General features: G+C 38.4%; 1 protein-coding gene across 1 annotated transcript in view; it reads left to right on the top strand.

The window, feature by feature from the left end:
- Positions 1-19,492, top strand: part of CDH8 (cadherin 8) — a 382,099-nt gene that overhangs the window by 119,821 nt on the left and 242,786 nt on the right. Inside the window, exon 3 of the mRNA XM_025268779.3 lies at positions 18,991-19,285. Coding sequence (XP_025124564.3) covers positions 18,991-19,285 — 295 coding nt within the window. The remainder of the gene's footprint in view (positions 1-18,990; positions 19,286-19,492) is intronic.

The following is a 19,492-nucleotide window of genomic DNA, read 5'->3' as shown; positions in this document are numbered from 1 at the left end:
GGGTCATTTGTGGGCATATGCTCCATCTGTCAGGTGTCACAGAAACCTAAGGACATAAAAAAGTCCTTCTACCACCTAATGGTTTTCATCTGTTTGGTGAATTCAAGAGTTGACCCTTTAGAAGCAATAGCTAACAAGGACATAGATCAAGGTGTTAATTTGGAAGGTGTTACAAAGAGAGGAAGCAAAACTGTCTATAGATAGAAGACTTTGGAAAGGGATGTGAGGTATTTGAAATTAATGGGCTGCTATCAGACATACTTGGGTTCAAATATCTCCTCTCCTATTTGTTGTCTTGTGGTTTAAATAATCTGCCAAAGGATCAGCATTCAATAAGAAGTTATTCATTTTCCTTCTTCCCATAGATTTTATTTTCCAAAGAGGCAACAGCAGAATTCAGAAGAAAAAAAAAATAGAATGATTATTTATTTGGAATGGAGGGAAAGATAATTGTAAGCCAATGTGTTTACACAAACACAAGCACACATTCCTTTGAAATCTATGACCGAACTCCATGGTGCTGCTGCTTATTAGCTTGTGTATCCTGGAGCAGTTTATTTAACTGCTTTGTGTCTTAGATTTTCAACCTATAAGATGAGAGTAATAGAAACTCTTGGGTGTGAGGATGACATACAGCGTGTTAGTCAATTAGTACCGTGCATAGTCCATAGTAGGTTCTGCATATTTCCAGGTTTCTTCCTCCTCCATCCCTTCCTCTCACTCATTTACCTTATCCTTCCATCTCCTGATCTGACCATGGTGAGAGTCATCTTTGAAATAATGTTAGAGATTTTGTTTTGCTTTTTTGCTCCCACTTCCGAACACATCAGAAATCAAATTATTTATGGAAGAAACAGTTATTTACTGTGAATCTTGATGTTAACATTTGATGATACACACGTCCTCTAAGGAATAGTATATTGCGCTTTTGCAGAAAATGACCCTGCTTTAAAATCCTCTTAAAATTCATATTGTATGAGGCTTTGAAATATATGTGTGGTGATTCCTCTATAATTACACATCATGCATTAATTATTTCCTAATGAGCTCAAATGGAAAAAAGTAAAAATAGCACCAAAGTAATGTAATAGGAAGTTTTTTCCTTTATTTGACTAAAACCAAACAAACAAGTAGACATAAGCTATTGTTCAGTTGCTAAGTTGTGTCTGACTTTGCAACCCCACGGACTGCAGTACACCAGGCTTCTCTGTCCTTCACAATCTCCTGAGGTTTGCTCAAACTCATGTCCATTGAGTCAGTGATGCATCCAAATATCTCATTCTCTGTTGCGCCCTTCTCCTCCTGCCCTCAATCTTTCCCAGATCAGGGGCTTTTCCAATGAGTTGGCTCTTCGTATCAGGTGGCCAAAGTATCGGAGCTTCAGCTTCAGCATCAGTCCTTCCAATGAATACTCAGGGTTGATTTCCTTTTGGATTAACTAATTTGATCTCCCGGCTGTCCAAGGGACTCTCAAGAGTCTTCTCCAACACCATAGTTCAAAAGCATCAGTTCTTCAGCACTCAGCCTTCTTTATGGTCCAACTCTTACATCCATACACCATGAATGGAAAAACCATAGCTTTGACTATACAGAACTTTGTCAGCCAAATGGTGTCTCTGCCTTCTAATGTGCCATCTAGGTTTGTCATAGCTTTTCTTCCAAAGAGTAAGCATCTTTTAATTTCATGGTTGCAGTCACCATCCACAGTGGTTTTGGAGTGCAAAAAAATAAAATCTGCCACTGTTTGCATTTTTTCCTCGTACTTGCCACGATGGGACCCAATGCCAAGATCTTAGTTCTTTTAATGTTGAGTTTAAAGCAATAGGCATAAGTATCCTCCTCCAAATGGTGGCTTGGTCTGATAGAAGCTAAACATTTTAATTTTGAGTTATTCTCTATTGCTGACAATCATGCATTTTTCTGTTGAGATCGAATCTGGACTAGGATAGTGAAGAGCACTAAGTATTCTGAATTCTGTTCACTTCTGGATGTTCTATTTAAACAACAAAAAGCTCCTTTATTCTTTTCTTACATTTTGTCTTGTTATTTAATGTCTGGCTGTATCTGATAGGCGTTTGACAGTGTTGCCCCCTCATGGTCTCTCAGGCTTTAATTGGACAGTGGCAGTTTTCAATTAGTGTAAAGCACGCGGCTCTTTGGACTGCCTCTGTGATTTCTCTCACACGTATATTGTAATTATGTGTGTACCTCAATGTGTGAGACTATAAACATATGCTATATATTTGAATAAGAGTGCTGTCAACACTTTATTTTAGAAGAGTATTAATTATGACTGAATAATAATGTGGATGCTAACGCCGAGCAGTATCCTGTGCCTGGCTGATATTTACATTACCGAATGCATCTCATTTTCAGAAGGATGAATTTTAAAGTAGCGAACAATTAGCGACTTTATGGAAATTGTATATTAAGAGTGTCTTACGAATAATCCTCCTCAAGACGACTAACAGCTCTTTATTTTAAATTGTTTCTTTGCCAAAACAGGCAGAGATGTTAAAAATAGAAGGTTGAATTTTAGTTTGACTTGCAGCAACTGAAGATGACTACATGCCTGGATAAGATTTTTTTTAAGTGTTTATAACTTTTTTTTTCCCCCTCACAGAGACTAATATTCATTTATCTTGATTGTATTGCTCCATCAATCACCAAGATCCTGTATATTTATGAGTGCAATTTTTGAGTATGATGTCTTTTAACCTTCACATGAGCACACACTGATGATGCCTAGGAAGATTATTATTTTCAGCAACTTTCAGTAGGGTGGGAGAAGTCAGGGGTGGAAAAGAAACTTCGTTATTAAATGTTCCAAGTTCCTGTGGATCATGGGCAGGCAAATTTGGCCTGATATTTAATTCTATATAAGAACACTTAAGATGTTACCATGGGGAAAGGTTTCTGGTGGCTCAGCGGTAAAGAATCTACCAGCAATGCAGAAGATGCAGCTGGAGCCACAGGTTCAATCTCTGGGCTGGGACGATCCCAGGGAGAAGGAAATGGCAACCCACTCCAGTATTCTTGCCTGGAGAATTCTGTGGACAGAGAAGCCTGGTAGGCGACAGTCCATGGGGTTGTAAACACTTGGACACGACTGAATGACTAATACTTTCTTATTAGTAGATTGTGATTTGCAAAGTGTATCTAATAATTTTCTAGCTTGACATAGTTGTCTCTTAACTCCCCACCTCCACCTGCTAGGCTTGCTATATTTCTCCAAAGCTTTTTTCTTCTGGCAAGGGCAAGCTTTCTCCTTTCCGGCCTCTCCTCCTCCCTTGCCCCAGGGAGGTTTCTCTCATTAGGCTCCTCCCAACTAGGGAGTTTGGCAACCTAGGACCCTTAGGTTAATTGGGTGCCACAGGTTGCCAGAGGTCATTAGATCTAGGACTCGGTTTCCTCCTGTGTGCCACAGGGATCACAACTCTCACTTTGGTTTCAATGCTCACAAGGTTCCTACTAAGCAAACAGTAATAGATGAAATGTATATTAAAAAAAAAAATTCACTAAACAGGTTATACTTTTGTGAACAGTACCTTTGGTTACAGCTACTTCTATTTTTCTTCATCCATGTTTGGTTCTGGCACACAGTGCTAAAATAATAAAATGAACATGAACTTGAGAAGCAGATAGACTCGGATTTCTATCCATTCTTCATCCCTTTCTACCTGTGACACTGAGCAATTGTTTAACATTCTATCCTTAGATTCTTAGTCAGTAAACTGAGGAGTTGAATATGCCACTCATAGGGTTGTTGTGGTACTTATAGAAAATAAGATAGACCTAGAGTCCATCAGACAGAGTGAAGTCAGAGAAAGAAAAACAAATGTATATTAATGCATATATATGGATTCTAGAAAAATGGTACAGATGAACCTATTTTGCCGGGCAGGAATAGAGATGCAGATGTAGAAAACAGGCTTGTGGACACAGCAGGGGAAGAATGGGGGTGGGAGAGGGGAGGAGAAGAGAGAGTAGCACTGACGTATATACACTGCTGTGTGTAATGTAGATTACTAGTGAGAAGCTGTTGTATAGCACAGGGAGCTCAGCTTGGTGCTCTCTGATGACTTAGAGGGTAGGATTGGTAGGGAGGTTGGAAGGAGGTTCAAGAGGGAGGGAATATAATCATACATATAGCCGATTCACTTTGTTGTACAGTAGAAACTATTGCAACATTGTAAAGCAATTATACTCCAATTAAAAAAAAAAAGAAGAAAATAAACATATCTAGTATAAGGAAGCTCTTGGTCTTAGAAAAATAACTGAATAAGCAAAGAATGTGGCAGCTACCCATGCCTGGGTATCTGGGGTAACCATGTATTTTCTGAGGGAGCATCCATGACAGAATATACTGAGGAAGTAAAGCAGCTATGCAGAATGGAGGGACGTGTCTAAATAAGCACAGGCTCTTTGAGCTATACAACGTCTGAGAAGTCATTTTATACTTTTTATTTTATAAGTGAAGGGAGGTACAATTAGAAAGGGTACAAGGTTTACCCACAGACACTAGATAACTGATATATAAACTTAGCAGCATTTCAACAATTCTATAATTGTACTGATTGGAAGTATTACATGAGTTTTCTGTGGTTTCTGTAACAAATTACCACAGACATAGTGGCTTCACATGACATGGATGTATTAGCTTATAATTATATAGGTCAGAAATCAACATAGGTCTCTCCAGGCTAAGATAGGCATCTGCATGTGTTCTTTTCTGGAGCCTCCAGGGAGAATCTGTTATTTCTTTTTAAACCTTTCAGTTTAGAGGCTACTCATTTCTTGGTGTTCGGCCCTTTCTTACATCTTCAAAGTGGGCAGACTTAAATCTCTCTGACCATTATTCTGCAATCATATCTCCCTCTGACCACAGACAGAAGAAATTTCTTAAAGGATACATATATTTAGATTGGGAACACCTGGATAACCCAGAATAACCTACCTATTTCAGGGTCCTTAAATTAATCACATACATAAAGGCCCTTTTGGCAGGTAAGGTAACGTATTTATAGGTTCTAGTAGTGAGGACATGGGTATCTTTGGGGGGCTATTTATCAGTCTACAGCACTTAGAATTGTAACATATCAGTATAATCATTGTAAATTGCAGCCACCATTTTGTATGAGTAAGGTATTCATTGATAAGTAGCTGGTGTGATTTGGGAGGCTATGTTAGTTTGCTGGAGCTGGCATAATAACATGCAGAAGACAGAGTAGCTTAAAGCAACAGAAGTTTATTTTCTCACAGCTCTGGAGGCCAAAAGTCCAGGTGTCAGCAGGTTGGGTGTCTCCCTAGATCTCTCTCTTTGGCTTGCAGACAACTGCCTTCCGGCTACCCTTTCCCATACCTCCTCCATATGGTCTTTCCTCTCTGCGCCTGTGTCCCTGGTATCTCTCTGTGTGTCTAAGCTTCCTCTACTTATAAGGACACAAGTCATATTGAATTGAGACCCATCTTAATGATCTCATTTTAACTTAAACATACTCTTTAATGGCTCTATCACCAGATATGACCACATGCTTTTCTATTTAAATTTTTACTGATGTATGGTGATTTAACATATGTTATTTTCAGGTGTACAGCACAGAGATTCAGTTATTTTATATATATGATATATATGTATTATATATGCATATATATGAGTGTATATGAATCTACATCCTGCCTGCGATGCAGGAGACCCAGGTTTGATCCCTGCGTTGGGAAGATCCCCTGGAGAAGGAAATGAAAACCTATATCTATATCTATATTTATATGATATCATCACATTCTGAAGTACTGGGGGTTAGAACTTTAACATACTAATTTTGAAGAAGAAACTATTGACCTTCCAACAGAGGACCTGAAAGAATTATTTGTTTTTGTTTAAGAATGAAAAAAACTTCATTTTCATAAATAATACTAATAATATCATTATTCTTGCAGGGGATTTATGGATTTGTAACAGATCTATTTATACTGTGAAAAGTAAGGGCATTTTTAGTTTTCAGGTTGTTGTTGCTATTAGGGATTTTTTCAGCTAACTTCTAAGCTTCATTGACAGAATGGAGATGGAGTGGACAGACACATACGTACCCACACACACACACACACACACTCACTCTTAAACACACACATACTTATAGCACTGAAGGCTATAAGCATCTAATTCCATAAGTGATGGTATATTAGGTTCCATTTCCACGTCATTATGGTCGTTAGTCGCTAAGTCCTGTCCGACTTTTGCAACCCCATGGACTATATAGCCCTCCAGGCTCCTCTGTCGAGATTTGCCAAGCAAAAACACTGGAGTAGGTTGCCATTTCCTTCTCCTGGGGATCTTCCCAACCCAGGGATGGAACATGGATCTTTTGCATTGCAGACAGTCTTCTGCATTGCAGGCAGATTCTTTACCAACTGAGCCACCAGGGAAGCCCCCACCCCATCACTATAGGGATACTATAGGAATGATACTTGGGGGAGTAGAGTTAAAATAATTAAGAACAACTTTTACATACATACTATCCTTAGAACAGTCAGGTAAATGTTTTTATAATGGTGCTAATCGCCTTGTTGGTATCAGTTTAATAAAAAGAAACTAAAATAGGGACATTTAAAGTGATTTGTCTGAAATCATATCTACTAGTTTTAATTCAAATCAGGTTTTCTGATTGTCATTTTTCGAAAAGGAAGGGTGTTTGTGAATCTATTTAGTTAGCCATCCTCTTATCTATTTCTTTGTGCACCTATCCATTCTCCAGCAAAACCATTTAACGGCCCTTCTTCTTCCTCTTAATTTTTTATCAGCACATGTGTCCACCCACACATCAATAATCCATTGATGAATAATCAATAATTCATCTACCCATTGAGTTGTCAAACTTGCATATTTCTGTTTAATCTGTGCTTTGGTCATGACCCTCTTCTTTCTTATTGAGTTTGTGAATGATACAGTTTACAGTGTTCAAGGGGTAGGAGTGGGTAACACAGCTAAGTTATTGTCAGGCTTTAAATTTTGGGTTTGTGGATTTCTTTGGCCATGCCACACGGCCTGTGGGATCTTAGTTCCCCAACCAGGGATTGAACCAGGGGCCCCTGCATTGGAAGCATGAAGTCTTAACCACTGGACCACACTTATCAGGGTTTTTTATCACATAAAAAAATGATTTGCCAGTGTCACATCCTATTCTATAGCCCAAACTAAATCCCCGGTTTATGTTATTTCACTTTTAACTTTAACTTCAACATTCTTCCAAGTTCATGGCATTTTGATTACCTCACAGTCCCTTTATAAAGAGAGAATTTCAGAGAGAATAGATGACTGTCATTTGGTTATCCACTGTGTTCTTTCCCACTGTGATCTTGTCAGTTTTTGGATAACAAAATGCATCCTGCTTAGCAAGTAATTGTGATTACCACATCAGAAATTTGTCTCATATTTTCAACTCCTATTGGGACTCTGGTTAATCAAGGTCTTTTCAAACATAAAGGACACTGACACAACCTTCTTAAATGTTTTCTCCTTTTTCCACAGTATAACGGAAGGTTATACTGGTCTCATCACTTCATGACAAATAGATGGGGAAAGAGTGACAGACTTTATTTTTCTGGGCTCCAAAATTACTGCAGATGATGACTGCAGCCATGAAATTAAAAGACGCTTGCTCCTTGGAAGGCAAGTTATGACCAACCTAGACAGCATATTAAAAAGTAGAGACATTACTTTGCCAGCAAAGGTCTGTCTAGTCAAAGCTATGGTTTTTCCAGTATCCATGTATGGATGTGAGAGTTGGCCTGTGAAGAAAGCTGAGCGCCAAAGAATTGATGCTTTTGAACTGTGTTGTTGAAGACTCTTGAGAATCCCATGGACTGCAAGGAGGTCCAACCAGTCCATCCTAAAGGAAATCAGTCCTGAATATTCATTGGAAGGACTGATGCTGAAGCTGAAACTCCAATACTTTGGCCACCTGGTGCAAAGAACTGACTCAGTCTTTTGGACTCTGTGGGAGAGGGAGAGGGTGTGATGATTTGGGAGAATGGCATTGAAACCTGTATAATATCATATATGAAACGAATTGTCAGTCCCCCCCCCCCCAAAAAAAAAGACCCTGATGCTGGGAAAGTTTGAAGGCAGGAGGAGAAGGGGACGACAGAGAATGAGATGCTTGGATGGCATCACCGACTCAATGGACGTGAGTTTGAGTAAACTCTGGGAGTTGGTGATGGGCAGCAAAGCCTAGCATGCTGCAGTCCATGGGGTCACAAAGAGTCGGACATGACTGAACAAATGAACTGAATTGAACTGAAGGTTTCAATCTAAAATGATCTTTGAATATTAACAATATCCTTAATATATGTTTTAAATATCCATATCTATTTAAAATCTACTTCTTTTGTTTGGCTAATAATCTTAGTTGTCTCCTTTTAGTCCTATTCACCTTGCTTACATTGTATATTATCACATTGTCTATTTATTCTGAACAAAATTTCCCTCTCTCATATCGATATCTGTCCTATTCATCTATCTATATATATATAGAAAGAGAGATAGAAAAATTTTCAAGAGATTTGTGGAGAGTGATGATTGAGTTGAAAACTAAACATGCTCCAAGGATCTTTGTATAAGAATCTTTTATAATTTATAGTTGAACTCCCAAGTACTATGTCTGCTTGAGTATAAGACAAGGAATAGGACTTTGAGAGAGAAAAATTTATTATGTTTTCCCAAATCAGTCTTTTTAGTGAGAAACCCTGTGGTCCTTCCACCCACCTACTCAACAATATGTCCATTTGTTCATTCATGTGTTGATTCATAGAATTTAATGTGCTTGATCCTTTCACCTGAATTTCTATTTAGTAATAGATCCACAATTATTATTCACCTACACTCTGGCACACACAAGCATTTATTCAATGACACAATGCACATTGACCACCCCCTTTTACTTCTAGGCTTACAGTTTTTGAATAACAAGAAATAAAAATGAAGTACACTTTAAACACCTTACAGTTTTATTTGTGAAATACACATCACTAAAGCTGAAAAAAGAGTAAAAGCTTCCAAATACATCTACTGTCTGTACTTCCTAAATAGTAAGTACCAAATATGTGATTATATTCCCAGTATAAGAATGTCCAATGTAAGAGTTTAAGCTACTTTGTACAAAGAGCATTTTAGTCAAGAAGTAACATTCTTATATTTACTACAAAGTAATGCTGCATGTTGAATTCTGACCCACAATATATTGTTAGGTGTATTTTTCTTGGAAAGAAGTTCCAGTTTTGGCAGAATCTATCATTGTAATTCCAAGATTCAGTCTCCACAAGAATCCACCCTATATGCAGTTTTGTTTGAATGTTTTAGTTCCTAGAAGATAATGTGCTTTACCGATTATCTATTGGCATATTTTAAGCATTACAAAAACCCTTTAGGTTTTGTAATGATAGGTTGTTAAAACCGTTATTAAAAAACACTTTACAAACAAGGACACCGAATTCTGGGGAGATTAAGCAAATCCCTCAGTGTATTCCTGTTTGTTCTATTTCTTATCAGGCTTTCATTCTGGTTCCCATAATATCAATTACTACTTTATAAATCTTTGATTGCCTTAAAGAAACATATTGACTTCCAACCCTGTAGGATTTAATATATTAGCCAGTATGTTATCAACATATATACGATAAGAAAGTATTATTGTTCAGTTGCTAAGTTGTGTCCAACTCCTTGTGACTCCACGGACTGCAGCATGATGCCAGGCTTCCCTGTCCTTCACCATCTCCTGGAATTTGCTCAAACGTGTGTATTGAGTCGGTGATGCCATGCAACCATCTCATCCTCTGTTGCCCTATTCTCACACCCTCACTCTTTCCCAGCATCAGGGTCTTTTTCAATGAGTCAGCTTCTCGCATCAGGTGGCCAAAGTATTGGAACTTCAGCTTTAGCATCGGTCCTTCCAAAGATATGTCCAACTGAAAGGAGTTCACTGGTAAGTCACTTCAGTTGTGTCCGACTCTGTGCGACCCCATAGACGGCAGCCCACCAGGCTCCGCCGTCCCTGGGATTCTCCAGGCAAGAACACTGGCTGCTGCTGCTGCTGCTAAGTCACTTCAGTCGTGTCTGACTCTGTGTGACCCCATAGACGGCAGCCACCAGGCTCCCCCATCCCTGGGATTCTCCAGGCAAAAACACTGGAGTGGGTTGCCATTTCCTTCTCCAATGCATGAAAGTGAAAAGTGAAAGTGAAGTCGCTCAGTTGTGTCCGACTCTTCGCGACCCCATGGACTGCAGCCTACCTGGCTCCTCCATCCATGGGATTTTCCAGGCAAAGTACTGGGGTGGATTGCAATTTCCTTCTCCTTTATGCCCCTATAGTTGCTTAAATATTGGAGTCTTGATCTCAGTACTTAAAGAAAAGAAAAAGAAATCTGAGAATATAGAACTTAAGCATTCTCAAAGCATGTTTAAGATCATTTTGGTAGGATAGGCACACTTATGTTATTTTTCCTATGACATCATTATGGAATGGATCCATCTCCTTTCTCTGAATCCTATCAACAAGGATAATTTGGCTTCACTTGTGTGTGGGTCTTTATATAAGGAGAAATTTTGCTTATCATGATCTCTCAGATAGTTGAAATGCTGTTTATCATCAAAACATTCCTTTAAAAAAAATTGGACTTGGGAACTTTCTTTATTGGAGTCTGGCTAAGAAAGATTGGATTTTCTGTAAACTTACATGTCATGTTTCCAAACCCATAAAGCTGTGGTCCAGACTGAAGAAAGTAGCGAATTTGCCAAGGTCATAAGTGTTGGCTTGCAAAGTCTCTTGGTAAACAGCCTGCCAGCCTCTTCTTGTCAATATTCTCTGTTTGCATTCCTATTAGTTGAGCATACTGCCTTTCTATTTCTGTCTCTACTCTATTTCAAGCTTTTATAGGACAAACTGTACTTATGGCTTCATGCACATGGCTTCTAAATGTCTTTAAAAAATGCCTATTGCCGTTTAGGGACAGAGTAGGGAGCCTGCTCCAGCCCATCTACTTCTCATACAGTGAACTAGGAAACCCCCAGGCAGTCCTGGGGGTTTCTCTGGAAAGATGCCAAAATGTATAGGCTCTGAAATCTGATTTACTGAGTTACATCTGGTTCTGTTATTTGTTAATTATGTGAACTTGAGAAAATCCATATATTTACAGAACCTGTGCCTCTCATCCTAGTAAAGTCACTGAAAAGGTGCAGGCCGTTATGATAGATCCTGTACAGACACAACAGCCATTAGACTTTACTGAGCATCTGCTATGTACCAGCTACTATGCTTGTTGTTGAGAAGATTGTTGAATAACATACCTGGAGGCCCTGTCTTTGTGGCACTTACTATCTTAAACAGTAGCACAAGTATTGCATTCCTAATTCTGATGATAATTTTGGATTCCTGCAGCCAGAAGCAGCAGTTTACTCAGACTTGCTTCCAATTTTCTATTTCTCTGGGCATTGCTCCCCTTGGCCAGGTTAAGGTATTCAGCACTCACACCAGCAGCTAATGCAGAGTTCAAAGACCACAGATCTGAGATATCAGGATGCTACACATTTGTCTCCTGTAAAACATCAGAACTTTTTTGTCAACGTAGAAGGTCACCTGCATTGTAAGATGCTCTGTTCTAGTCTTTTAATCGGTGATTGTGTCTTCTTCATTCTTTCACCCTGTAAGACAAATTTCATGGTAATTTGGTTTGTATGAGAATGAAGGCCTGTTATTATTTCACTGAATTATTTCTTCAGAGTGTATGATCACACATGTAAGTGCATATTCCCAATTCAATCTTACTAACATGCTGAGGTGTTCTTATGTCTATTACTGAGCTGTAGTTATATAATTTGTTTCTGCAAATTGTTAAGAATGATGTGACTCAGAAATAGAGAACAGATTTGTGGTTGCCGGTGTGGGGGTGGATGGGGGAGCAAGGGAGGGAAGGATTGGGAGTTTGGGCTTAGCAAGGAAAAGTGTTATATATAGAATGTGTAAACAGTAAGGTCCTGCTGTATAGCACAGGGAATTGTATCCAATATCCTGTGATAAACCATAATGAAATGGAATATGAAAAAAGCATATCAGTCTATCTATGAGTCCCTTTGATATACAGCAGAAATTAACCCCACATTGAAAATCAACCATACTTCAATAAAGTAAATGGAATATAAGGCAGCATGACTGGATGAAATAATTATTTAGATTTACTAAAGTGTTGTAACATTTCAGCATATAAAGGCATCTTACAAGCGATGTGGTCCAATCTCACTCCTCCTACTCCATCTCCCACCGTCGTATTATGATTAATTTAGCTCTATCCTGGGTCAGGAAGATCCTCTGGAGAAGGAAATGGCAACCCACTCCACTACTTTTGTCTGGAAAATCCCATGGATGGAGGAGCATGATAGGCTACAGTCCATGGGGTCGCAAGGAGTCGGACACGACTGACCAACTTCACTTTCACTTTCAAAGCATCAAGAACCCATGGTTGTCTAGTTCTACTTGAATACAATGATGAAAGCAAACTCATTCTTGAATGGACTGTTTCATGTTGGGTCAGCATCTTTTGTGAGATGTTCTATTGTGTGCAAGAAGACTGAACTACAGGTTAAAATAAGTAGACTTCAAGTCAAACTTCCGGTCCTTCTGGTGGGGGAGCAGTTCAGAAACAGGAATGTATTATTTTCCTGTATCAATTTGCTCTTTCTCCTTACTTGCCCTTTCACTCCCCTAGCAGCCTAAATGTGTACGTGATTTAGAGTGAAGTCCTGCATTCTTTATCATTTTGGTCAAAAATGTATACTCTGTTACGTTTCTGGTCCCACCTTTTATATTAATTGGTTACCATTTAAGAATTAGATTATCCATCCATTCATAACTGATATAGATCGTTAGCCCGAAGCACCTGTGTCTCCCTGACAGCCACCTACTAGATACTGAGAACATAGTGTAAGATGTGACTTTATTTAAGTGTGCTAAGCTTGCTGTTCTCTCCAAGGGAGAATAGATTGATTAAAACCAGGAATCAGTAAGTGAGAGAGATTCATGTTGTAGTGATCGTTGTTAACCCTTTGGGTTCCAAAGATGCTGATTCTCTCCCAGTAACTCTAGAGGAAGACAGGAAATTTGAGAAACTCTCCTGGGATTTCCTTTTGAATTGAGTGGAACTTCAAAGTAAGTTCTGACGTCAGAGCTACAGATGTTCACGTGAGGAACTGATTTCCCCCATAGTTCACTGAGTCCTATTCTACATCACTCACTCTCCAGGAAGAGGTTGGCAAGCACGGTAATTAAGTCATTCTTTGGTTTTAAGATAGGCACTCAGAAGAGACTTTATCTTCTCTCGGCTCTGCTGTATTGATACTAGAAGTACTTTAGTGTCCTCAGAAATTCTGCAGAAGAAGGTGGAAAAGTAGTTTGTACTTTTATAATTTGACAGCCACAGAACTATCTTCGGTCATCTGATCTTTAAGGGTAAATTTACTAATTTTAAATTCAGAAATAAATTGAACATTTAGAAAAGCAAAAAGGTTATTTTCTTCTAGCCTCAATAAGCAGAAAGTGCCATAAATTCAAAGTAGTTTAGCCGTTCATAATAAGTTGGCTGAAATCACTAGATGTTAGATTAGTTTAGCTGCTTTCTTCTCTTATTGTAAGGACAATATAGGCTCAATATATAAATTTAGAAGAGTGAAATACAAACTGTACGTAGTATAATTAAACAGGGATTAGCCAATGCTTGTATTAGTTTTGACTAATCTCACTGCACACTTAAATTTTTAAAATGAATGCAGTATTTTATTTTAAATAAAAAAATATGTATCTAATTTAAAAAAGAGAGATGGGTGACACTGAAGAATAGGGTGGGAGGGGCTCTTATCCTGAGGACAGTGATATGTGAATATCAGGCACTTTCCTCTGTTGTCTGTTATTCATCCATTGTCATCCATCCACTCGTCCTTCCCTTGATGTTCCTTCTGCTATGTCTCAGGAGTTCTGCTAAAATTGAATGCAGAATTGAGGGAACTCAGGGTTTTATGTTTAGAGTAGATAAGGTTTCAGCTCACTAGACCTCACATTGCTAAATTTGTTCACTCTTCTTGAAATTACTATTTTGAAAATAAAATGAGACAGTGTTCTTTCCTTCCCTTCCCTTCCTTTACCTTACTCCGCAAATACTTTCTGAGCCCCAAGAGCATGACAGACACCTTACTAGGCAGTGGGAATGCAAAGGAAAGTGGAAATGCAAATGTTTCCTCCCATGGCTTTTAAAGTTTTAAAAGGGGATATTATGCAAATATATGAAAGATAGTGAGGGTGTAATTGCATTGATGCTCACAATTCAGCTCAATTATGTTGTAGTCCTGTTATGATCCCTGAAATTGAAGACACAACATGAATGACCAATGAATGACCAGGATTGCTCACTGTATACCTGACACTCGGTGCTCCTCGCCAAGGCTGCAGGGAGTGACCACAGGGGTTCATCTGGTTGTAGGTGACACAGATCATGGGTGTGGGGCTGAACTTGGAATCCTAATTTGAGGTAGCTTTGTGAATTGATGTCTAAGTTTTCCTCTGACTTCCTCTTTCCCTTTGCTTTTAAGACTTTTGCTAATGGGTGCCTGCCTACCACTGTGATTTACTGAAACAAAACTATTACGATGCCAGGCTTAGTTGCTCAGCAGCGTGTGAACCCGTGACTCCTGCACTGGCAGGTGGATTCTTTATCATTGAGACACCAGGGAAACCCAAATCATTACTTTTTTGTAGTGGCCTTTGCTGTTCCCCACACTCTATTTTGTGAGTTAGATAAATTTAACATATACACTCCGTCGCCACCTCCCCCCACCACCCCAGCTTTCTTTCTGTATCAGAGCCTTGGGGCATGTATTTGAATCCAGGAAATTTACTTTAAACCTTATGCTGTTAAGATTTCCACTTGCTGATAGTAAATTCTATGGAAAAGTTCCCTAAAAATCTCTGAATTTCAGTCATTTCATTGTTGAAATGAAGGGATGGTCTCTGGTTGGCTGTGAGAATAGATTACATATGTAGATGCAAGATGTTTACCAGATAATAAGTAGTCAGTGCGTGTGACCGTAATAGTAACAGTAACAATAACAGATATTTTCTGTTTGTGTTATCTCCCACAAAGCTGTGGGTCTTTGAGGGCAGAGACCATGTCTGTGTTGCTTATAATCATGTTTGGTGCATAATTAACCAATGAATGGATGAGGTCTTTGTACCACAGCCAGGCCAACATCTTACCACTGCAGCCAATTTGCATGTGGCCCTTATCCTGGTATAATTAGGAGAAGCAGCCCTTAGGAGAGATGGTCCTCACACTTCCAGATGATGCATGGTGTGTGAAAATTTGGGATGTCTTTGGCATCACGATCTCACAGAGAAGGTCCTGGGGTGGGTTGACAGAACAGTCTTGATACATTGAAGTGAGCAGGTTTAAACAGACACATGAAGACCAACCAAGACAGCAGCAGCTTATTAGCATGTATTCTGATTTCTCAGGACCAGATGTGGAGTCTTATGAACATTTGGTCCCTGTAAATTGCTATTCTTACACACCCACAGGTCTTTATTTGTAATGTTAAGTTGGTTACTTCAATAAGCCATGTTCAAGTGTGTGTATGTGTGTGTCAATATTAATAACTGGATGAAAGGAATGAATATGGAAACACAATACTCTGCCTTTTAAGATCATGAGGGCTCTGGATTTTGCTGAGATTTGCTAAAAATAATTTTCCAGAAGAAGAGGAAGTACACAGTGTTTGCTAAGAGCTTTTTTCTCCATTTTTTCAGGACGGAATTTTGGGAACTTTTCACTCAGCTTGCAGATAGGCTTTATTATAGTGTTTTCAGATAGTTGTATATAGTTGAGGATGGAGAAGGCAATGGCATCCCACTCCGGTACTCTTGCCTGGAAAGTCCCATGGACAAAGGAGCCTGGTAGGCTGCAGTCCATGGGGTCGCTAAGAGTCGGACACGACTGAGCGACTTCACTTTCACTTTTCACTTTCATGCATTGGAGAAGGAAATGGCAACCCATTCCAGTGTTCTTACCTGGAGAATCCCAGGGATGGGGGAGCCTGGTGGACTGCCGTCTGTGGGGTCGCACAGAGTTGGACATGACTGAAGCGACTTAGCAGTAGCAGCAGAGGATGTTATGAAGTAGAAACAGCTTCAGTTATTATACAGTTAATATTTAATTTTTCTGTTTTTCAAATAGATCATCTCAGATTATAAAACCAATTCTGAAAAATAGGTTATCTTATCTCCATAATAGAGGCAAAGTAACTGAAGCTCAAATAAATGTGTTAATTTCTTCAGTTCACGTAGTTAGCGAGATCTGAGTCTTACTTAGCTTATTGTTTTTTCAAAACCTATGCTGTTCCCTTCTCCCTCAGTTATTTCTAAATACAAAGGAAAGGACCATCAAAATCTAACAATATGATATGATTTACTAATCAGAGGCTATTGATAAATGTATGGAAAATATGGCACAAATAAGTTCTAACATAAATAATAACACTATTTTGAATGACTTACTTTTTGATAGCAAAACTGTGATGGGCAAGAGTGACACATATCAATACATTCTGAGTCTCAGAAATGCATGTATATGAATGGGAACACCCATGAATCATACTTTATTCAAATTTTTCTTTTTTAATAAAAATGCTAATAGAATATTAAAATGCACATAAATTAAAATGATCATAAATTTGGATTAATATCACATTAATGAATTATATTCCCACATTCATTAAGATGAAGTGGCATTTCAATATTTCCTTTTGTTAATAAGTTTAGTACAATAAATGAAATGGATACAATTTGAGGTTCGATAAATATTTGATGTAATCTTATGTTTTAACTTTTAAAAATATTCAGAAGTAAAATAGGCGATCTAGATGCATTTGGACGTGTTATTGCTGTTTTATGTCTTTTGTATAATCTTTTCTTTTCATTTATTGAGGAGCTAAATAAAATTTAAATTAGCAAAGAAAGTGATAAAATCTGTTCTGAATCAAAAGTGAGTTCCAAGAGAATGCAATGCCTTTTGATTTCTAGGAGTTTCTTTGCACAAGACTTTTTTCCTTCAATATATACATATATATATATATATTTTAAGGAACAGGTATTTAAAAATCTCATGATGCAAGAATGAACTATGCACTCCATAAACAATTCTTATGGCACTTGCCAGATCCTTTGTGTTGGGGTTATCTGTGTGCTCGTCTCAGCCTCTCCTCTTTCCCCACATAAGTCCGTTGCTCAGTCATGTCCGACTCTTTGTACCTCCATGGACTGTAGACTGCCAGGCTTCTCTGATCATGGGGATTCTCTAGGCAAGAATACTGGAGTGGGTTGCTGTGCCCTCCTCCAGGGGCCTTCCCAACCCAGGGATCGAACCCAGATCTCCTGCATTGCAGCGGATTCTTTACCATCTGAGCCACCAGGGAAGCCCAATAACTAATTATATTGGCATTTAAATAATTGTGTTTATCTGAAAATATGTGCATTTGAGGAATATTTTGCAACTATAATCCAATGAATTTTCCTTTTAAAAATGCGAATTAAAAATATATATTCTTGTTTTATTTTATTTTTTAATAGGAGTCTATATAGTATAAAGAAAAAGCTCCATATATCACAACACTATTGTTTCCCTCCTGAGAATAAACTATGAAATTTTGGGATTCTGTTTTCCCCAGTACATACCAAAATGTTTTAGGCAGAGTAGGTGTTCAATAAATATTTATTGCCATGATTGAAGATGGATCTGAATTCCTGCTGCAAAGTTTTTATTTCTCAAAGAAGTCCCATTTCTGGAAAATGTGCTCCCATAATCTGGTTTCAGTCATCTTTGTAAAATGGGAATAATTTTCCTGGACTAGAAGAATTATACAAATCAAAGGGGAAAAAAATAACTTACACAAACGTAAGGTCTTAATATCCATCAGATTGTTAGAATTATGTCAGCGTTATGAATATAGCAGCCAGAGCTGCTGCACTTGTTTCTATCAAGTAGAAACTGTGGAGATGTTACAATACACCTTCTCAAACTTCCCTTTTCTCATGTTTCATATGAAATATTCTAATTCAATGACTTTTGGAAAAAATGAGAAGAATTAGTACATGAGAAGTGATTCACACAGTTTTGGCACACAGATAGTAGCCCATAAAAATAACTAATAATAATAATAACTTTAAATTTATTAACAAATTGAAAAGAATGCATACATTTTTATATATTCTTATCAATCTTTTTATCATTCTAATTGCACATCAGTTCATACTAAGCAACCAGTCCATTCTGAAGGAGATCAGCCCTGGGATTTCTTTGGAAGGAATGATGCTAAAGCTAAAACTCCAGTATTTTGGCCACCTCATGCGAAGAGTTGACTCATTGGAAAAGACCCTGATGCTGGGAGGGATTGGGGGCAGGAGGAGAAGGGGACGACAGAGGATGAGATGGCTGGATGGCATCACTGACTCGATGGACTTGAGTCTGAGTGAACTCCAGGAGTTGGTGATGGACAGGGAGGCCTGGTGTGCTGCGATTCATGGGGTCGCAAAGAGTTGGACATGACTGAGCGACTGATCTGATCTGATCATACTAAGCAAGTAAATATATGAATAAATTGAAGGAACACATATACTTTAGTGTTTTCTGCTCAATTTTTTTTATCGTTGTAAATGTATATCAATTTATACTGAACAGGCCAGAGTATTTTTTAAAGGCATTCAAACATATTTGTTTGACTCTCATATACTGTACTTGATATACAGAGGGTTGCATGGACTCTCTGTGCAGCTACTGTTGGCAGAAATTGATGAAATTATAATCATTGTAGAAAGAAACAACTTTATATTGAAACATGAGGTATTTAAAACATACTTTGCAAATTGCCACATCGCTAACCAATGTCCCCTTTCATTTTAGCTACACACAGACCTGGATCCTGGGAGCAAAAAAATCAAATACATCCTGTCAGGCGATGGAGCTGGGACTATCTTTCAAATAAATGACGTAACAGGAGATATCCATGCTATAAAAAGACTTGACCGAGAGGAAAAAGCTGAGTACACCCTAACAGCTCAGGCAGTGGACTGGGAGACAAATAAGCCTCTTGAGCCTCCTTCTGAATTTATTATTAAAGTCCAAGACATCAACGACAATGCCCCAGAGTTTCTCAACGGACCCTATCATGCCACCGTGCCAGAGATGTCCATTTTGGGTATGTATGCTTCCATTTTCACAGAACTATTAAGAATCATCTTTAAAATAGCTTTTGGCATCAGGGATAGTGTGTGACTGAATAAGAGACATTTATTACCATCTTATCTCTAATTTGCATTTCCAAATCCCCATTTTTGGCCTCAGTTCCACAGCTCAATAGCTTTAGTCCCTATGTAATAGGAACTGACGAAGCAGTTTTATTAAA

This window comes from Bubalus bubalis, chromosome 18, assembly GCF_019923935.1.
Source record: "Bubalus bubalis isolate 160015118507 breed Murrah chromosome 18, NDDB_SH_1, whole genome shotgun sequence".
Classification (NCBI taxonomy): domain Eukaryota; kingdom Metazoa; phylum Chordata; class Mammalia; order Artiodactyla; family Bovidae; genus Bubalus; species Bubalus bubalis.
The sequence above is the reverse complement of the archived record's forward strand: the minus strand, read 5'-3'. Positions and strand labels throughout refer to the sequence as shown.